The sequence below is a fragment of the Calonectris borealis genome, chromosome Z (genome assembly GCF_964195595.1).
Source record: "Calonectris borealis chromosome Z, bCalBor7.hap1.2, whole genome shotgun sequence".
NCBI classification, from domain to species: domain Eukaryota; kingdom Metazoa; phylum Chordata; class Aves; order Procellariiformes; family Procellariidae; genus Calonectris; species Calonectris borealis.
The window spans coordinates 24,717,911-24,738,362 of NC_134352.1; the positions used below are offsets into that span (position 1 = coordinate 24,717,911).

At 36.3% G+C, this 20,452-nt stretch overlaps 1 protein-coding gene across 6 annotated transcripts in view; it reads right to left on the minus strand.

Annotated features, from left to right (window-relative positions):
• The window catches only part of FER (FER tyrosine kinase), a 181,684-nt gene that overhangs the window by 113,387 nt on the left and 47,845 nt on the right, over positions 1-20,452 (minus strand). For 4 of the 6 annotated variants that reach the window (XR_012670947.1, XM_075137197.1, XM_075137199.1 and 1 more), the window contains exons 9-10: positions 18,223-18,345; positions 13,570-13,759 (exon numbers count right to left, since the gene is read on the minus strand). Coding sequence is in view for 5 of the 6 variants with exons in the window: in XM_075137197.1 (XP_074993298.1) it covers positions 13,570-13,759; positions 18,223-18,345 (313 nt within the window). In the remaining variant the exon portion in view is untranslated. Of the gene's footprint in view, positions 1-13,569; positions 13,760-18,222; positions 18,346-19,661; positions 20,276-20,452 lie in introns of those variants that run through there. The other 2 variants (XM_075137198.1, XM_075137201.1) reach the window with 2 other exon arrangements.

The following is a 20,452-nucleotide window of genomic DNA, read 5'->3' on the forward strand; positions in this document are numbered from 1 at the left end:
GTTTTTAGCCTAGAAACCAGCGTTTATGGTTTGGCAGTTACATATACTAACAACATCAGAATAAGCAATCAGTGAATCAGTTGGATTTCATGAATGTGACTTGAAATTTCAAGAATACAACCATAAATTTAAAAACAACGTAAAGCTCAAAATATGTTAGAGAAAAAACGTTGAGAGATCATAAAACATGCAAAGCAAACCGATTGTGAGGAAATTTTATATTTCCATCATCTAAATATTACAATTTGCCAGGTGGCTATGAAAAGCACATACTTTATTAGCTAGAAATACATGTGCATCCACAAATCATTTAAAGTTAACAATTCTTAGGAGCATTTTTGATGTAAAGAGGCTAGTTTTATTCTGTACTTTATTACTGTATACATCCAGCTGAAATAGTTTCAGGCGTGTGTGAGCCAAATTCTACACAAGAACTGGGAAACACAGCAACGCTAGAACTGCTGCCTCAGAGTTCAAGATCAACACTACAGCTGCCATTTGAAGCGATGTTTTAAAACTGGTTATATACATGCATACACACACCCACACCCCCCCACAGAGATTGATCTTGCCACCCCCCTTTCAAGTTAAAAAACAAAAACCAAAACCTGTGCTAGAAAGAAAATTCTTGATAAGGTAGTGGAAAAATGGATTTCTTTTAAATATACAGATGTGTTATGCTGCATTACTAGTATTTGGAAAACTTCATCTCTATTTGACTAAATTGTGATAAAACATCAACTGATCAGTTTTCCCCCACTGAAGGTGGTCATTAGTGTAGAAAATAAATTCTATGTCCTGAAGTTTTCAAATACTCAATTTTCCACAAAAAGTATAAAGGCAGACAATGGTTTTGGCACCTATTAACAAATGACAATATTCCATAACAGCACTTCCTCAATTGAATGATAAAGTGTTAGGTAGCCAGTAGATAGTTTAGATGTTAACTTTTTTAAAAGTTAACTCTTCAAACTGATAAATATTACTTAAGGACTAACAGAACTTCATTGCAACCACTGACCAAACAAAAAGAGGTAGAGTCATCACTGCTGACCTATGGTCAAGAGAGCCATCAAAACAGGGCAATTTTAACAGAGGAAAAAAATTGGTAAAACACAGCTATATGGGCTAATAATACAAAGCCACAGGTGAAGAACGTCTAGGCATTTTGCATGACGCATAAACAATTTTACAGTGCAGGTGGCTGAAGGACCAAACTATGCATACACTGCACACAATGAACTCAGCAGATTAAGCAGATATAAATACAACTTCCACGCATTTTTATGTGAGGATCCAGACTGTTGAACATGAAAAGTGTTGTACAAAATGGCCAAAAAAACTCAATTCCTATTAGTCTCTGCAATGGTCAGTAGTTGAAGTAAGGGAATGATGAAGATCACCCACAGCTACCACAAGCATTCTGGTGAATCCCTGGAGAGCAGTGTACATGTCAAAGAATGCCACCTGGAACAGGGAGATATCTTTACCAACCACAAACTCAAAATAACAGTAATAGGCTTGCCAGAAATCTACGTATACTTACATACCCTGCAGACTGAGAAACAGAAACCGTTCTCCTTTTCTCACTACTAGCAAAAACCTCTGTTCTGGTTATTTTAAACCTCCAAAATTCCAGATAGGAAGCCAAGCCACATTTCAGCAAGGCACAAAGCATTAACTGTTTACAATCCTTTATTCCTGATCTGCACAGGCAAAGCTCCTCTGGTCCCACTGACTACAATGGCATCAGTATCCTGACGAAACATGATCTCATCCAGCAAATCGGTCTGGCAGTTTGTAAGGAGGGGATTAGAAGGCAGCAAAAAGAAAAATCACAGCTATGAGCTACAAGCAGGTGAATTATTGCTGCCACGGAGGCTAGCCAAAAGATGTTCCAGAAAAATATAGGAAATACAGAGCAAAGGTAAGGGGTCAATGAGAAGGACAGTTTGGGGGTTTCTTCCTAGAGATACTGAAAAAAAAGTTTCACCTGTCCTCAGCTCAAGCAAAGGTTCCCTCCAAAAGGAGGTTTTCTAAGGAGGATTGCATCTCTTTAGAGTTCAGCATTTTGTAACCAAAGAAGACGACGTCAATAGACAACTGAAGCAACTCACTGGATACTGTACGAGCTGCATAAAGGGAAAACCGAAGCTACAGGAGCAAGCAGTCTGTGCATCAGCCAACACAGCACAGCACTGTGCCAATTGCAGCTCAAAAGATATCCAAATACAGTATTTATAAACATATCATGAACTGAATACAGCAGGCTGTTAGTGACTGCGTTTAGTATATAGGTCAACTACTTTAATTAGAGTGCATTACTTGGTAACAGAAGGAATGACATAGTCTTTCCAGATCTCATTAAATACATATTCAAAAAGCTGTAGTTTGGATTTGGTTGCTTTTTAGTCACAGATACACGCAGTAATGCTTGCTAAAGAAATGTGTCTGACAAATGTAGCGGTGCAGTCCAGATTTTAGGCATTTAAGCCCAAGAAAGTCTGGTTCCTGGAAAAGGATTAGAGGCATTGAAGGAGCTACACCCTGAAGTGCCAACAGCTGCTAGGGGAACAGTGGCCAGAAGTCAACAAGTAAGGAAGGAAGAGAGAACAAAAACATTCTCTCTATATTGCATGACCTTGAAATCCACAAATAACCATAAGTCTTTCCAGGGTTCACAAGACACCAAGAACTAAACACTCAATAGCTACAGACTCCCAGGCTGTAGGCAGGGACTTGCAACCCAACTTTAGCAGAGGTCAATGTCAACTCACAGGAGACAGTACTCCTTTCCCCTAACTTCAAAGGAAGTTCCTAGAGGCCCGTGAAGAATCCAGTCTCCCCAGCCACCCACTATGTGAACGCACCAGAGCTGTGTTGTCTATAAGTTTATTACTATACTGTTCTGACCAGTTTAAGGTAACATTTGTTGGATTTTGCTCTCTCCACACTGCCACCCAAAAACTGGCACCTATCAACAAAGACCCCTCTTATAACTCATTGACTGGCTCTAATTGACTTATTGACTAGCTCTAATGAAGTCACCCTTCTACGTCAAGCAATGTGAAATACATCACACGTGTTACGTGATCTGACAGGATGTAAAGCCTTTTTCTCCCCACAATAAATAATGTTACTAAATATGGACTGGTAATTGTATCCTGTTTTGAAAATCATGTTGTGAGAGCATGCATTTGTTTTATCACAGTAAAACAAAGATTCACGGAGTGAACACAACAGGTTTTTAGCCAGATCCACATTTATGTCAGCTATATTAAAGAATAAAACTGATCCTTTCATAACCAGAAAGATTTTGTAGTACGATTAGATTCAAATTTGATTGGTATTTCTGTTTGATAGCTAGCACAGTCGGAATGTGATGTTTTGGTTTTCACAGACCCCTGCATCAGTTTATTAACAAAATCAGCTTACATATTAATAGATAAAATGATAGAGCAACTTTGTGACAGCTGCAACACACAATTTCAGCAGAGTATCTGAGGTAGGCTTAAGAAATAATCTTTGTAAGGTGCCAATTTAAAATTAAGCTTCTATTTCTATAAATAATATATACTAGCATAATTACTGGAAATACACTAGTATTTTTTTCAGAACAGACAAGCATAATACACAAATGCCCACTACTTTTTCAAATAAGGGAAACAGCAAACAAACATAGTGTAGATGTTTTTACTCATTAAGTAAACACCACCACAAATATCTGCCAATTTAAACAACAGAAGAAAAATGCAAACCCAATAAATAGACAGTGTTCAAATCCTACTCTAAGTAAAGCTATGGTCTACTGAACTCACGTTGTACCTCAGATCACAGCTGTATAAATCATAAACACAAACAAGACTATTCTGAAAATATAGACATCAAGGAGTGAAGACTTAGTGTGCAAGTCTCAGTAACGGTACCAGAGAGTAACAGATTTCAATCCTATCCAAGGTGAAGTTCATAAATTGTATCATCACAATGAGCACAATTCTGCATTTCTCCTGCAAAATTACAAAACGACTGCGAGTTGTTATGCTCAGTGATCAACAGAAGGAGTCTTTCACATGTTTCAGTCATTACTCATTAAAAGGGGACTGTCCAACCCGGGGGTCTCTCCTCAAAGTTCATCAGTAGTACCTATTAAGCATCCTCAAGCTGCTTGTCAAATCAAAGACCAGTCTTCTCTGTTACAGAACTTCTTTCGCTCCCCCCCAAAAAAGAATCAATAATTTCTACAGGTTATAGGTATATTATATATGACTCAATGCGTCAACTTCTGAATAAGTATATTGAAGAAAATAACTGAGATGATACTTCAGTCATCTTGGTTGAAAATCCTTATTTCCTCACTAATTTTCATCACATATTATAAAGCTACATTTCATTATCACACTGTTCCTGAGACACTTCCACGCCAAGATCAAATTGTAGATACAATGATCCATATAAACAGTGTTAATTTACAAATGATATATATATATCTCACAGACTGAACCCAGATCAACCACACAAAAGCAGCAAGCACCTGAAGTGGACCAAAACTCTCTAATACACAGCCACAGCTTTGGATACTACCACACTGGCTCTCAGTAGAACTTTCCTAACAACACATTAGTGACCTTAAAGAGGATGTTTCCTCAACAAGAACAGCCTTAGAAGAAAACAGTCATATTTTTCAAAAAGCTACTCCACTGCCCCATACAAAAATTACCTGAAGACAAATCATCCCTCTATTAATGGTACTTACGTAGTTGTCACATATTACTGTAGCCTGGAACTTGCATCAACAATCGCTAAACAAGCACCATTACACCCTAACAAGATCCTATTAGGTAGGAAAGCATCACAATTCCCATTTTCTCATTACCCTACTCTGATTTTGATTCGTAATAAATTAAACTAATTTTCCCAAGTCGAGTCTTGTTTGCTGAGTGACAGTAATTGCTGACTGATCTCTTCCTGCCCTTATCTCGACCCTTTTATATTTTCTCTCCCCCATCCAGCTGAGAAGGGGAGTGATATAGCGGCTTTGGTGGGCACCTGGCATCCAGCCAGGGTCAATCCACCACACACTTACATCACAAGTTCCTGTCATACACACTGAGACAAGAAATATCTATAATCTCATTTCTCTCAAAATGTCATGTTTATGAAACTTAATCAAGCTGCCAAAGGTTAATAAGAAGTCAAATGAAATACCTGTTCCAACTGGTTTTAATAACGCCCTAAAAGGGTTAATAGAAAATAAATTATTTGACTAAGAACTTTACTTGCTCAAGTAAATGCTGATTAGGAACCAAAGGACCAGTTAGGAGCACCTGGTAAAGAGATGATCTAGATTCAGCATCTCACGGATGTTAGATTTGAACTTTTTTCTCCAGCACAACCTCCTCTGCTTTCTCTCCCGTTGAGAGAATCATAATACATTCTAGAAGAGGACATATCTGTTCTCTTTTTTTCTTTTCGCAAATGTCTTTTATTAAAGGCACTGAGTGAGACTAAGGAAAACTTTCAGGCAGGCAGGTCATTCTTAGCTACTCTATTTTTAATTTGGTTTTTTTTGCTTGGGTTTTTTTTTTTTGAGTTGTACAGATCTATAACCTAGTTTCCAGACAACGAACTCTTGCTTTCTGCAATTAAGAAGCTTGGAAAAAAAATAAGATTAAAAAAATTACTTTGCTTGCAGAAAAATTCCGCAGTAAATTCCAGAAAACAAACCAGCTTTTGACCCACACAATCTTACAGATCAGGAATCTTATTTGATTAAAAATTGAAGTAATTCATCAGAGTTCCAATAGTGCCCCAAAAGTAAAGGCCTTCAATCATTTTTCAAGAATGACACATTTCCATGCATCTTGGCTGTAATACTCTTCTTTCTTCTTAGGATGAGGACATTAGTTTCAGAAACTCCTGGATATCTGCTATTATCTTCATGCAAATGTCATTGCTTTTCTCACATTATCCTAACACAACAGTCAAATAAAGATAAATTTCTTGTGGCCTGTTTCCGTACCTCCCTAAAAAGAAGCTGAGATAAGTAATCCTGGAATTTTTTGACTGGGTTTCAGTGACTATCACATCTCACATGGGACTTTTGGTTTCCCTACCATTAAAGACTTTTTTGAACCAAGAACTTCAAAGTGTCTGTTGGAAAAAGGGTTTCACCTGGTTTGGATATTAGTATCTAGTATTCTTTATGGCTTAGGTTATCCAAGACATCCACGTGGGACTGGCAGACATGAGTCACAGTTTGATGGCAAGCAGGATACCTTAAGCAATCTAAAAATGGCATTAATGTTGATGTTCAGGCATCTGGATCCCAAGTTGGCCAGAAAGGTTTTGCATCTATCTTACTGCAGGATGACCCAAAGAAAAAAAAAAAAAAATCAGTGAGATCATAGAATCACAGAATGGTTTGGATCGGAAGGGACCTTTAAAGGTCATCTAGTCCAACCCTTCTGCAAGGAGCAGGGACATCTTCAACTAGATCAGGTTGCTCAGAGCCCCATCTAACCTGACCTTGAATGTTTCCAGGGATGGGGCATCTACCATCTCTCCGGGCAACCTGTGCCAGTGTTTCACCAACCTCATTGTAAAAAATTTCTTCCTTATATCTAGTCTAAATGTACCCTCTTTTAGTTTAAAACCATTACCCCCTGTTCTGTCGCAACAGGCCCTGATAAAAAGTTTGTCCCCATCTTTCTTATAAGCCCCCTTTAAGTACTGAAAGGCTGTAATATCTGAAACATGCTATTTCATTTACCCCACTGTTAAAGATGACTAAAAGTAAAAAATAGAAAGGAGAACAAAAAATGATCTGGTATGTATCTTAAGGGTAGTGCTCTGAAAAATAGATTAGATTGCCATTCTGGTTTCTCCATCCGTAGCAGGTAAGAGCTTCCCCATATGACAGAAAAGAGAAGCCACAAAGCAAACGATAAAATCATACATTTCAAATCTGGCAATAAACTACTAGTGGCACTGGATTAAAACCATAAATTCTAATTCCAAGAAATATTTTATAGTAGATTTAAAGACTTTTAGAAGCATAATAATTGCCTTTAAGAACAAGGCTATTTTTAATCAGCCTTGGTTTTAACCAGCTTTTAACCAGCTTTTTAACCAGCATTTCTTAAAAAGAAGAAAAGAAGAGAGAGATGATTTAAAGCAGTCAAATTCTATCACATTATTTCCTGTGTGTTGCTTAGAGACTATGAGAAGTGAATAATCACACTAATTCCATCCCATCGCTACGAAAAAGATGCAAGTGATAATTCTGGCAGAGAATTTCCTCCCAGCACACAGAGAAACATTCCAACATATACTGAAAAATACGCTGGATACCAGTATGTGATTTTTGTTCTAAGGGAAACTTCTGAGTGAAGATTGCATAGACAAGATTTTGACTAAAATAACAAATCCCCAGTGGGTATGCAATGCTGCACCACTGTTATGATGAAGATTTCTTCCTCAAGGAAAATTGAAAGCTCTTGAAATATTTTTGGCATTTCAAGACAAGTATATGTACTTATCTCAAGTACATATACCCTCCTTCATACAGAGAGGGTGAACTAATTCTGCACTTAAAATATTCTGAGAGTTTTGTTTACTCTGAACGAGCCACCTCCCTCAACTCGTCCCAAAGTTCACTCACACTTCTGATTTTGCCTTTCCCCAATAATAGGTTATTGTTCCACACTTTTTGTTAGATAATATGCTAACCTTAAAAAATATATAATTTCCAAACCTTAGTCTATGAAAAGATTACTGTCAGATTAATCTTTCATTTCAGAAGTTTCCAGACATGTTCACTGGAAAGAGGCTTGACCTCCCATCTTGTAAATTCTGGACCAGTCAGTAATACCTATGTGGGACAAAGTATGACTGAGTTTAGCTGTCTGTTACCTCAGTATCCCCTTTTGGATATTTCTTCCTCTGATGTATGTCTGTCAGGCAAGTAGGATTTAGGAAGAGAAGAAACAAGCTAGAACATACTCATTCTGAGAGCAAGAGGAACAGAGTTCATCTTCCACACTTCCTAGAAGCATCTGACATTTGGAGCATTTTTGCTGCGTGTTAAACTCTGGCTGTAAGCCAGAAACACAGGTCCGAGCCAGCAAGCTTGGAAAGTGGCCCAAAGCAAAGATCACTTAGTTGAACTTCAGCTGTCCAGGCATCCAACAAATACAACTGTTTACTTCCAAGTCTTTTATAAATTAATAGGCACAATTTCTACAACATGACTGCACTGGCAGTGTTTCCTCTGCTGAGACAAAATAAGAGAAAGGATAAGGATACCAATGCTGCACAGACTTACTTTGGCCCTGTTTCTATTGACAAGAAACTTAAAATCTTGGAATAGCACAGTGGAAGTCTACAAGGTTTATAAATATATAAATCAAATAATTGTGAAGGGTTCCCCTTCCACTTCCTAATACATGCCCTCATATAATCTTAGTTTTATATAAATGTCATGAGCAACAAATTAGTAGAGAATTACTTACATGAACAGATAAACAAGGGAGCTGTTTGGCAATGCATTGCAAAGCATAGGAATGCCTCAATTAATCTGAGTCACTAAGAAAAAAAAATAAAAATTTTATCTCTACCATCAAGCTTTCTGCTACTGCTACAATGGGCTGTCACAGAAGTTAACTGTTTCCCTGCATCTGTTTGAAAATAAAAATCATATATAGCCTGAGACAGTGTAAGAAAAGGAGACCCCATAGAGTATGGGTACATCTCTCAGTGGGTTATCTTTCAGGGCCTTATGATACACCATCTAAAATGTATTTAATGAAGCATCTATAATCACATAACCAACTCCTGGAAATTATCTTTCATATCTATGTAACCTTCTTTAAAAAATGCAAAACGTACAAGTTTATTAGATTTGTCAATTATGATTTTAGTGAGAATCCTGAAAACAGTTTGCTCAAACCCAAACCTGCAGAGGAAGACTCTAAGACTATTGGTTTGTTGATCACACTATTAGAAGGAGCACTGAGTCATGGATACTAGGAAGCAGGGATGGAAATATAAAGCATTCACATTAGGAAAATAAAAAAGTACTTTTAGAATAATTTACAAACAATGAAACTAGCACTTTAGCACTGTTTCATGCATTTCATATTTTTTCTTCCACAACCACGAGAACTTTTTTTTTATTTACCAAAATCTTCACCAAAAGCTGGCATATATTACTTTTAAAGCAATCACTGAGAATAGGATCTCTGAAGCCTTTTAAAAAGGAATGACAAATAGTAAAACCAATTAGATATGCAGTGACCAATTACATTTTTTTCCTTTTGGATAATTCTGCTACTACAGATAAAACCAGAATTCAGAAATGTAAAATCTCTTACTAATACCCATTTTCTGTTACCTCACTGTGTACAGTTTTAAGCATGGCACTCTCCTGGAATGGTGCATTAATAGCTAGATCCATCCCACTGGCTGTATCATGGTATCATGATGCTTCAGTTTCCTTTTGCCCTGTGTACCTTTCATGAGTGCATGTTACCAGAGACATTACTGTCTCCTTCCTTTCTCACCTGTACTCCAGAGCCTTCCATCCTGAGAACCAAGCTGGACTGGAAGTCCTTTAAGGAGTATATGGAGAAAGAACAGTGACTTTGTACTGCCCTAACAGTGACTTTGTACTGCTCCAAGGGCAGTATAGCTGCACCGCTCTTCTAGTTGGCTTACATGCTGTTAAAGACCATACATTAGGGTCTTTCTACATTAGTACGTGTTGTGTTTTATTATTTGTAAAAAAGCTCAAAAAATCAGAACAAAACAAAACAAAACCACCACTTCAGATTATTTAGATGTTAGACAGATGAGAACTGAAATTTTTTCTCCACATTTCTGTGTTTCATGTGCCTTTTTTAAACATATGTAATGATGAAAAATTTTGATTATTCAGTCATAACTAGTTTTCTGGCACTGAGCTCCACCTGCTGACAAGTCTTTCAAATATTGCAGAGCCTCCATACCAAGTCTCAGTTTTATCAGTGGTTCCAATATAATGCTGCAGTACACAAAATAAATCTATATGAAACATCTCTATAGTGAAAAAACGATATAGTTTTAAACACATATTCTTAAAAATAATGCGTTTGCAACTTTATAATATTTTGTTTTACCATGTAAGGAAAAAGGAGGAGACATGTTAATGTGGCATACAGATTTCACTGTATAATTACTGAACAAAATGAATTACTATTTTATATTAACTAAATCTATTGCCAGGCTTACGCAGTCCCTGAAGATTTCCTATTCTGTAACAATTTCCAAGTCAGTACTGATGCTGTAATTTTAAAGTCTTACTATGAAATGCAAACCACCGTCACTGTACTTAATCACCTGAGTAAATGTTTAGCTGGCACTGCAATATTCCAAATATTCCTGATGTTTTTAGTTCTAATCAGACATATAAAAGTTTTCTTGTTGCTGTTTTCTTTGTTTTAATTACGGTGGACTACAGCCATGCTCTGTTGATCATATTTATAGCAAGAATAGCATATGTATCTTAAGACAAATGACAGGCCCATTGACTGAACATCTAAACACTGAAAAGTTAGTTCAAGCTTCCAGTTACTGGTTAATTTTTGTAAACTGACATAATATATAATAATTTGGATACTACAACATTTTGGAAAAAACACAGCTGTTTACAAGGAATAACCAGCTTTTTCTCAGTATCTATCTCCTTACTTTAACATAAGTATAGAAGAAAAAGTTAACTATGATTCTCCCGATTACATAGTGCATAGTTTCATAACTTCGTAACGCTAAGGTACTCAAAGACACTATTTTAAACTTGTAGCAGCTTCAGCATTAAAATTATCTCTGTCTTGCATGGTTATCTCAGTAGGAAGGTATAAATGCTAGAAACAAGATAATATGTTTGTTTTTCCACATATGATGCCAAAATTGTTAAACGCGATGTTCAGGAATGGCCAAAAATAGAGTTGTTTTAACTCCTTCCTATGCTATTATGATTGAACAAAACAGAATCATCCAGTAATTTCATTTTTTCTCAAAATGTGTACATGAACACAATACACAGCTAACGTTCTACAAACAATAAAATACATTGACCAAACCAAACCATATTGAAGACACTAACAAAATATGAAACTTCCTACAGTTAACAGAAGCAAAAAAGAACAAGGAAACAAAGGAAGTTGTAACACAGACATAACATAACACTGTCTATAAAAACACATGAAACAGCTTTTCAGAAATTAATTCCTTGTTAGTATTCTATTGTATTGTTACCTAATGTAAGAGATGGAGAACAAAACAATTTGCACACTATTCCACTATCAAATTGGCTGTATTTTTATGATACCATATGAATACTTAGAGACATGAAACTTTACAAAGTTGATTTGTACATCATATTTTTAATTTTCAATTACCTAAAAAAATGCACTTGCGACTGAATACATGAAAATCTACTTCATATGCATGCTCACAATACAAGCCAATTATGATTTTGTCATTCTTAAGAAAAGAATTTGTAAAACAAGCGTTTACGATTAATTTCTGAAGAGGAATAAATAACCACATTCAAATGTAGTATCAGACAACATTTAGGTGAACTGCTTTTAAATAAAGAGGATAAACCTAAATGGATTTATAGCTGAAGAAACAACGATCCTCCTGAATGATACCAGGATGAGCATCAGCAGCAAGAACCTTTCATTTCTGATCCTTTAGCACCTGTATAAATTTTAACGAGTTTTACTAAAAAAAATCCCATTATAAAAATCACCTGGATGCTTATTTATCCAAACACCCCATCAGTGTATTATTTTTTCATCCTGAAATAGAGTCAAGACTGCCCTCTCAAGGTACTAGCAATTTGAAATAAGTTTAATTCAGACTGCAGTTGTATCTACCACTTTTTAGTCAATTTTACTAGCACAGAATATCAACTTAATAGTTAAACAAAACTTAAGTGGTATCTGCCTGCCTTAAATAACTTACTCAAGGGGAATCACCTAGCACTTAAGTCATATTCCATTATTTTTCATGGTGCATACAAATTATAAGACTAAATACTCTGAAGCCAAAATAGCAACATTTTTCTTACTTTCAGTACATTTAATATACGCAAAAATATATTTCTTGCATCATTCTAGAAATCTCAGTATGTACCTCCTCCAGGAAAAAAAAGATAAGTTATCATAGATAACTTTTATTCCAAAAAAATTATGAGGTCAGAATTCTTCACTGTGTATTGTACATATATGCAAGGATTATTTTCTCCCACCCATTGAAACAGAGATTTGGACACCAGAAGACAGACTTTAGTAATCTTGAACTGAGGGGGAAGAATACCGTTCTCTTGATTAGACTCATCATCTCAACTAACCCTCAAAGACAATATTCACTAGCGCTACTACAGGATATTACATGAAATAACTAACAAGATAGCCTACCCTAAAAAGATTCCAAGCCTCCTAATTTTTCACAAACATTATCCTGATCCTTCCTTTCTCCTTCTCCATCTTTTGGTGCTTTATCAACTCCTCCTAGATCATGACAAGCATACAAGCTTTGTAAAATAATGTTTTGTACTAGTGAAAATGGCAACCACCTGCTAGTGTCTTGTAAATATTATAGTGTAGTAGTGGAAGCACGAGAATACTGAAATTAAGTACAACTGTAGAATAGGAATGGAAATAAAAACAAACTTCGTTCCACAAGTAGAGAAAACAAAAGCATTTCTCTCAGATACAACCATTTCATTATCATTTCACTGAGCTACTGCTCTGTGGGGCAAAAGAAATGGCAGGCTAAACCTCTAAAGAAAACAAGTCACAAGCATCTTGTATATGTCAAACCTAATCCATAAAAGCAAACACTACTGCTCGTCCCTTTAGTAAACAGGTACTCTTTGTTTGCTTTTTTATGTGGCCTACTATCTCTACCACATAGCCGCATACAACTGAGAAAAGGAAGTCACACAAAATACTGGCAAAGTAAAGTACTTATTTAAATTACACGGGGTCTCATCAATAGCACAAAAAGTTCCTTTTGATTATTAAGAGTATGTAAACATTGAAAAATAAGTTGCAAAGAAACCAGTGTTTGTTTCTGTTTAAAGAAAAGAGTAATTACAGTACATAAAATTCATTTCTCAATTACACGTGTGCAGTAACTCTAACAGCTTTTACTGTCAGTTTTCTATCTACAACTGTGAATGTATTTCTTCAACACAGCCAATTAAATTACCAATAGCTACTCAGTCATGTTTACTAAATCTATTTCAGGATTTACACTTGTGATTATAAAACAATCTAATGAGAATCTAAGCATCAAGCGTGCAGAAGACCAAACCAAGTCCACAGACACACAGAGGGTGTTACAAGTTATTGCAACTTTAAAAAAATCACACAACTGAACTGTTTTTCTAAACAAGTCTCCACAAATGCAAAGTGAAGTTTGTTCACTTCAGTCATCCCTGTGAATATCTTGAGACTCTGATCCCAGGACTAAAATACAATAGCAAGGCTGCACAATTCAGTAAAACAGATGTAAACTTACCATAGAAGTGACTGATCTGGCATCTTCTTCATAATTCACTACAGGTGGTGGCTCTTTCCCATCATTCTCTTGAACCTTTTGTTCCAGTAATTCTTTCTGGGCTGCAAATTTTGCCTCAGAGCATCTTAATTGCTGAACTGTTTGCTTAAGTTCTTCCAGTGCTTGCTTTTGGCTCAGCAAGAGTACAATACTGCAGAGAAAAATAACACACAATTTAAAAATATACGTGATGTGAAATACATACTTTGTTTCATAAAAGCTAAAAAAAAAAAAAAAAAAAAATTTCAATACTGGAACCTGTTTTTCTTTTTTTTTTTCACTTTACCCATTAATTTAACAAAGGAAATTTTCCTAAACTTTTATAAGAGCATGAAAATTCCTCAACAGAATTATTTGTTCAAAGGCATAAACACATGAAGCAATTCTAGAAAATTTTCGAAGTTACAAGACAATGCAAGCAAACACCTACTTTGCCATTCTCTTTTCTCAATCTATCACAAAACTCATGTAATAAATATAGATGAAACTACTATTTTCATCCACTTTTGATTGAATTTATAAACACTAGGGTTCCTCATCCTTTCGAGAAGAAATACATTTTTAGGTGATGATTTCCAGTGATGAGAAATCTGCTGCAATCCACATAGTTGTTGTAATAATTATTTGCACTACTAAACTCCCCTTACATCCAGTATAAATTCGTCTGGTGTCAAGTTAGAGATATCTGTTGTCTCTTCTGGACTGAAAGGTCCTCTACAGCGTAAGTATTTCTGGACTGCAGTCTAACATTCTTCTCATGAAGCTAAATAAATTGAACTCTATGAGGAGCTAAAAGCAATTTTTTCTTGTCTTCTGCATGTTTTTAAGGCTGTTCTCTGAATACCCCTCATACCCCTGAATACTCCAAGGCAGACATAATTCAAGCATTATTGAAGGACAAGCTAAACATCTACAGGTACCTAGATGACTCTATTATACCCAAGAACTGCCAAAACCAAAGAAGGACAGAAACTGCCTAACAGACAGAACCATCCACAGTACAATAGAGACACCCTTAAAAGCACTCATCTGGAGCCCAGCAACATGTGGTCTATGAAGAGATGCAGAGTTCTCAGTCTTCAAGAACAGATGAAGGAGGTAGAGGGACCAGAACTATGAAGAATGAGGACACTGTAAAGAAAAATCACAGTATTCTGTCACTCTGTATCTTCAGGAGAATCGCTGGAAGACAGACACTCCTGCAAGCCCTACCTTTCGAGAAAAAAAGAAACTTAAAAGTCATCGATATTGAGACTGTTCCTTCACAAACTGATGCTGAGCCAAAACACTATTCAAACAGGTTTCAATGTGATAAGGGAACCATCTGCCATAAAATCCTCATTGGCAGGAAAAGATAAAAATCGTAACCCTATAGATGAGCACTGTACTAAGTCAACAAAGAACAGAACGCCTTACAAAAAGCAGAATGATCATTCACATGAAAAAAATATGACATATGAAGACACAATTAGAGGACCTGAAACTGACATTTGGCATGAGACTGCACTAAATTAAGAGCACAACACAAAGAAATGAAAAATTATCCTGGCATTATCCTCAAGATAATGTTCTTTCCTCTGATCCTCATTATGAGAGAAAAAAGAGACCACCCTGTGAAAATTATGGCCTTCCACCATCAACAGGGCTGTGGTGAATACACATTGGCTAGAATGACAAGCGGCAAGATGGATTACTGTCTAATCGGTTTACCCAAATCCAACACAGAATGCTCCACGTTCCATCTATGCATGAGGAATTAGAACCTATAAAATTATTTGTCTATAGCTTGCCAGCAGGAATAGGGATGTGATCGTGCCCCTGTACTTGGCACTGGTGAGGCCGCACCTCGAATCCTGTGTTCAGTTTTGGGCCCCTCACTACAAGAAGGACATTGAAATGCTAGAGTGTTTCCAGAGAAGGGCAACGAAGCTGGTGAAGGGTCTGGAGAACAAGTCTTATGAGGGAACTGGGGGTTGTTTAGCCTGGAGAAAAGGAGGCTGAGGGGAGACCTTACCGCGCTCTACAACTACCTGAAAGGAGGTTGTAGTGAGGTGGGTGCTGGTCTCTTCTCCCAAGTAACTAGCGATAGGACGAGATGAAATGGCCTCAAGTTGCGCCAAGGGAGGTTTAGACTGGACATTAGGAAATTTCTTTACTGTAAGAGTGGTCAAGCATTGGAACAGGTTGCCCAGGGAAGCGGTTGAGTCAGCATCCCTGGAAGTATTTAAAAGACGTGTAGATGTGGCACTTAGGGACATGGTTTAGTGGGCATGGTGGTGTTGAGTTGATGGTTGGACTCGATGGTCTTAGAGGTCTTTTCCAACCTTAATGATTCTATGATTCTATGAGTGCAAACTTTACAGCCCCTGTGGCTAGCAAGAGCTACTAGCAACCTCACAGAGTGAGACCTTGTGTGAAGAATCCTTGCAAGACCAGAAGAGGGCAAAAGGTTGGGAAGTGGTAAAAAGGTGAACCGAATCAAAAATCAAATATTCAACACGCTATCGTGTCGGCAGGGCAGATGGTATGCTTGACATACACATATATAAACGAAATATAATTAAAACACTCTCTGTGTTGCAGGCGATATCGTTATTTGAAGACGGAAAGGGATATTGATGCCAGCATAATAGTACCAACACAGCTAAATACTGAGGAGGAATACAAAATCAGAGGCCTGGAGATACATTTTTGTACATGCCCTAATGAAAAGTGCAGTATGTGCAAAGATCAATTTGTAGTGTTGCCAGAATTAGACACCGAGAAATGCTTTCAAGCCCCAAGTCAGACTGCCACTGCAAAATCAGTAAACAACTTAGAACTTATGGGTCTGAAGCTGTGTCAGAAAGAAGTGGAGAGACAGCTGAAATCCAAACTGATTCAAGTGAAGAGACAGAAAATATGATTTGCAGACTTCTACCATCATTTTGCCCAGGTAAAGCAGACAAGGAGATTTCCTCAGCACTGAAGGGCAAAGCTCAGCACCTTGGGTGAGGCCCAAAAATAACATAGGGTCTAGAGCTCTTGGAGTGGACCTCCTCACTTTCTTTCCTGATGATAGACTTGCATTGCACCAACAGCATGACATCTGGCTCAAAAAGCAAGCTTTCATTTATTGCTCAAATACCTTTACTTTTCACCTTGCTTTGCAGCACTGAGGCCAGTGCCATATGCTATGACAGCAGTCAAGAACATGCAACAGTTGGACAAGATCTTCTAGGGACCATAAGTACGTGCAAAAAACAACCTGATCACTCTGCACTGCAGTTAAAAGTTGAAAATGGGGTCTGGTGGAGGAAGGCATGACCAATGACAAATCAGAACTGAGGTGATTTCAGGGAAACTTTCATCTTACAACTAGAAATCTAAGCCAGATTTCATGTCTTTTAGTAAGACCTACAGGTACTGGTGCACTCTCAGCTGAAATCATCTCCTTAATGCCAAAAATATCTGCTACAGAATAAGCCAAAGGAGCCTACCCATAGCAAGAATCACATGGATGGTCTGAACTATTTTCAGAGAGAGATAACTGATAACAAAAGAATAGCGGGAGGGGCAGGGGGGAAACACCACAAAACTCATCTAGTTCAAATACAGTTTATCCTCTAAGTAACATGAAGCCAGGAAGGTAAGTCAACAACCAAAAAATTGGAAAATATACTGTGAGTACATGTAAACTTCACCGAAGAAAGAACAGAAAAGTACCGAATCAAAACATTGATATCATACACGTACATAAAGTTTTGGATATGAATTAAATACTATCCGATGTATCCAGTGACAAGATGCCTTCAACAAAGAGCTTCAAGACTTCTTCATTGAATGAATACAGGACTACCTGAGGACTTGATTCCAAATCACTGGTATTGTAAACTACTATTTATGACCAAGTTAGTAAGGTTATGACTGATTGCAACAAGAATCAGAAAAACATCACTACAGACAGGAGATTTCTTTATCTGTTGTATTAACTTCAGTTCAGACTGGGATGTGAATATTTTTCCTAACCAGAGGTAGAAAAAAACCTAAAGGTCTTGCCCAAGAACAATTCTTTATAATAATATTTTATTTATGGCACTGTAAAACACTCATTAATCCCTCGCTTTCATTATTTTATTTACTATGCAGTACTACAGGGTATCTACATTCAGTTTTGTAAAGAAAATGCAACGAAGACAGAACTTAACCTGATAAGTTCCAAACACGTTATTCCATAAGGAAGAGTACATGTCTTGCACAGTACTCTGAAAAAGTCTTTCACAAAATTATATCTACACAATGAACTCCATCAGAGAGGCAATCTGAACTGACGACTCTTCTTCCATCAAGCTGAAGTTATAATGCTAACCAAAGGTCCAGTTCTTGAGCCATCCCAACACTATGACAGTTATATTAAACTAATGGAGCTGCTCAGTTCTCCAATGTATTAGGATCTGCAGTGGGTAAAGGTTATTTTAGACACGGGAAACAAACTTCTTGTTGTTTTTCACAATAATCACTTCTCACAAAAGCAGAACAAGATTAGTGGAGTTATTTCTTATTTAAGTCTTAGGAATTGCATTATACATGCTTTTCCCTCAAATTATGATATTTTGAAATTTCATTTTGACTTACTCAGACTTCTTTTCACAAGTCTTAGAGGACTCTTCTATTTTTTTTTCTAGTTCCAACACAAGTTCCTCTTTGCTCAGAAGGGTTTGCTGTGTCTGAATCAGTTCTTCTATTACTGTTTTTAACCTGTAAGACAGATTTCAGAAATCCACGTTGCGAATACACGAACTGTATAAATTTGAGACTACTGTATTTTTTTTTCCTGAAGATGAAAAGCAGCATTACTCTTTAAATTATCTTACTCAGTGCTTGGTGATCTTTTCTTGTGGATATACCTGTATATTATGGTATTAACCCAGATCCCATACTATCTTCTGTATACATACAAGGTTACAGAATGATCTGCTGCCTGCAGCCTCTACTATCAAGAAATTTTCTTCCAGAATGTGTGATGAGTTCTGTGAATTAATGCCTTCCTAATATATTGCTAATTTATGAGATGCTTTATGAAAGACAAAAGCCTTCCAACTCCTGAAGTATACATTAAATAAATACACAGAATCAGTAGTTGGGCTGTATTCATCTCTAGAAATAACAAAAATACAAATTGACACTTTCTGTTGTAAGAGTGATCTGTATATTTTTCTCTACAATTAACTTTTTTAAAGCCACACAATCTTTGGTAACAGTTAATTCAAAGGAAAGAGAAAACTTGTACAAGAACACTCAATACTAACAGAGAAGGGGTTATTACACATTAAAACCATTACTGACACTTTGCAAATATGCTGGCAACATTCCAATAACCAAAAAATGAACAAATGTACAATAACATTTGCTCTCTGAGCAATGCAGATAAATGGCTTATATAATGATGACTTCTAAAATGCATATCGAAATATATATGTTGAATTTAAACAACTGTTAAGCCAGGAGAACTTTTTTTAAAAAAATAAATAAATAAATATATATGTACATCTCATTTCCTCTTGACATTCATCTATCCATCTTTAACTATCTTACTCTGCTTCCCCTGTATTTTCAAGCCCAATTTCAATAAAAAAGTTATTGAAGTAAAGAGTGGAACAAAGGCAAAATACATATAGTACTTATTACTGCACAGATCTATTGCCCAAAACATTCCAGATTGGGGAGTGGCACAGAAAGTCAACTGACTCTAGAAATCTAGGAGCCACATTCTATGTCCATATATACCAAACTGAATAATTTGATTCTAAATGTTGAATTAGTTCTCTCTCCTCCTGATACATTTTATACAATGTTGATTAAACATATTCTTTATTCAGACAGTCCCGGATCTTATCTTGGAAGACTTAAATTGCTATAAAAAAGCCATATAGTGAACGATAAAAGTTTATTTCCCAAATGAACAAGCATCTGTATGTGTTTATTTTGAGATAAGGGAAATACTTAAAACATTTCTCTCAAAGTAATATCCCAACAGTTCCCTTTTTAATAAACATTTTTATTGTTTTTAGGCTATCACAATCTGTATGCTGAACTTCTCAGAAATGAGAATTTTCTTACACTGGGTCTCAAATTTAATATCAACTAACTTTTTTCTTTTAATACCTTGCTAAAAAAGGATTGACCAATTTTGTAACTGCAGATACTGCTTTTTGATCAGCTTTCTAAGCAAAATTTTAATCGACATTGTATTGGTTTAACAATTGATTTACAGGAAGCAGATGTTACGTCTAATGATCAAGCACCAATATTCAAGAAATTAAAACCAAATTAATAAGATTGCTCATCACTGGAAGGTATGAGTACAGACATGCAGAAACAACATATTAAAATATTTTACCATTTCAAAAATATTAGATTTTATATTGCAGCATCAGATTGAAATAGAAAGTTGATGTAGTTCTCCCTAAAACTTCTGAAATACTTTAGGATGTTTATATTAGAGAAAACAAAACAAACCAACCATATACACACTAAACTAACTTGTCTGCTTGTATTCAACCTCTATCTTTTGTTTCAAACAATAATTTTTACTCAAACTGGCTAGAATTGACATCTCTGCATCTGCCTTGTACGATCTTGGTTCTGGTTTGTCAAAGGAAGTTTCTTGTGGCCTCGTATTTGCCTCCTGGATAAAATCAGTTTACAAAAAGGTTTTTATTACTAACCAGTTAGTCACTATAATCTCTATGAGCTTTAACAACCACACAATCCCAAATTGTCAGGTTTCAATGGCATGAGAACACATAAAGTGAGACAGAAAAAAACTAGGTTCTGGCTACCTGGAAAGCGGCCTTTCATATTT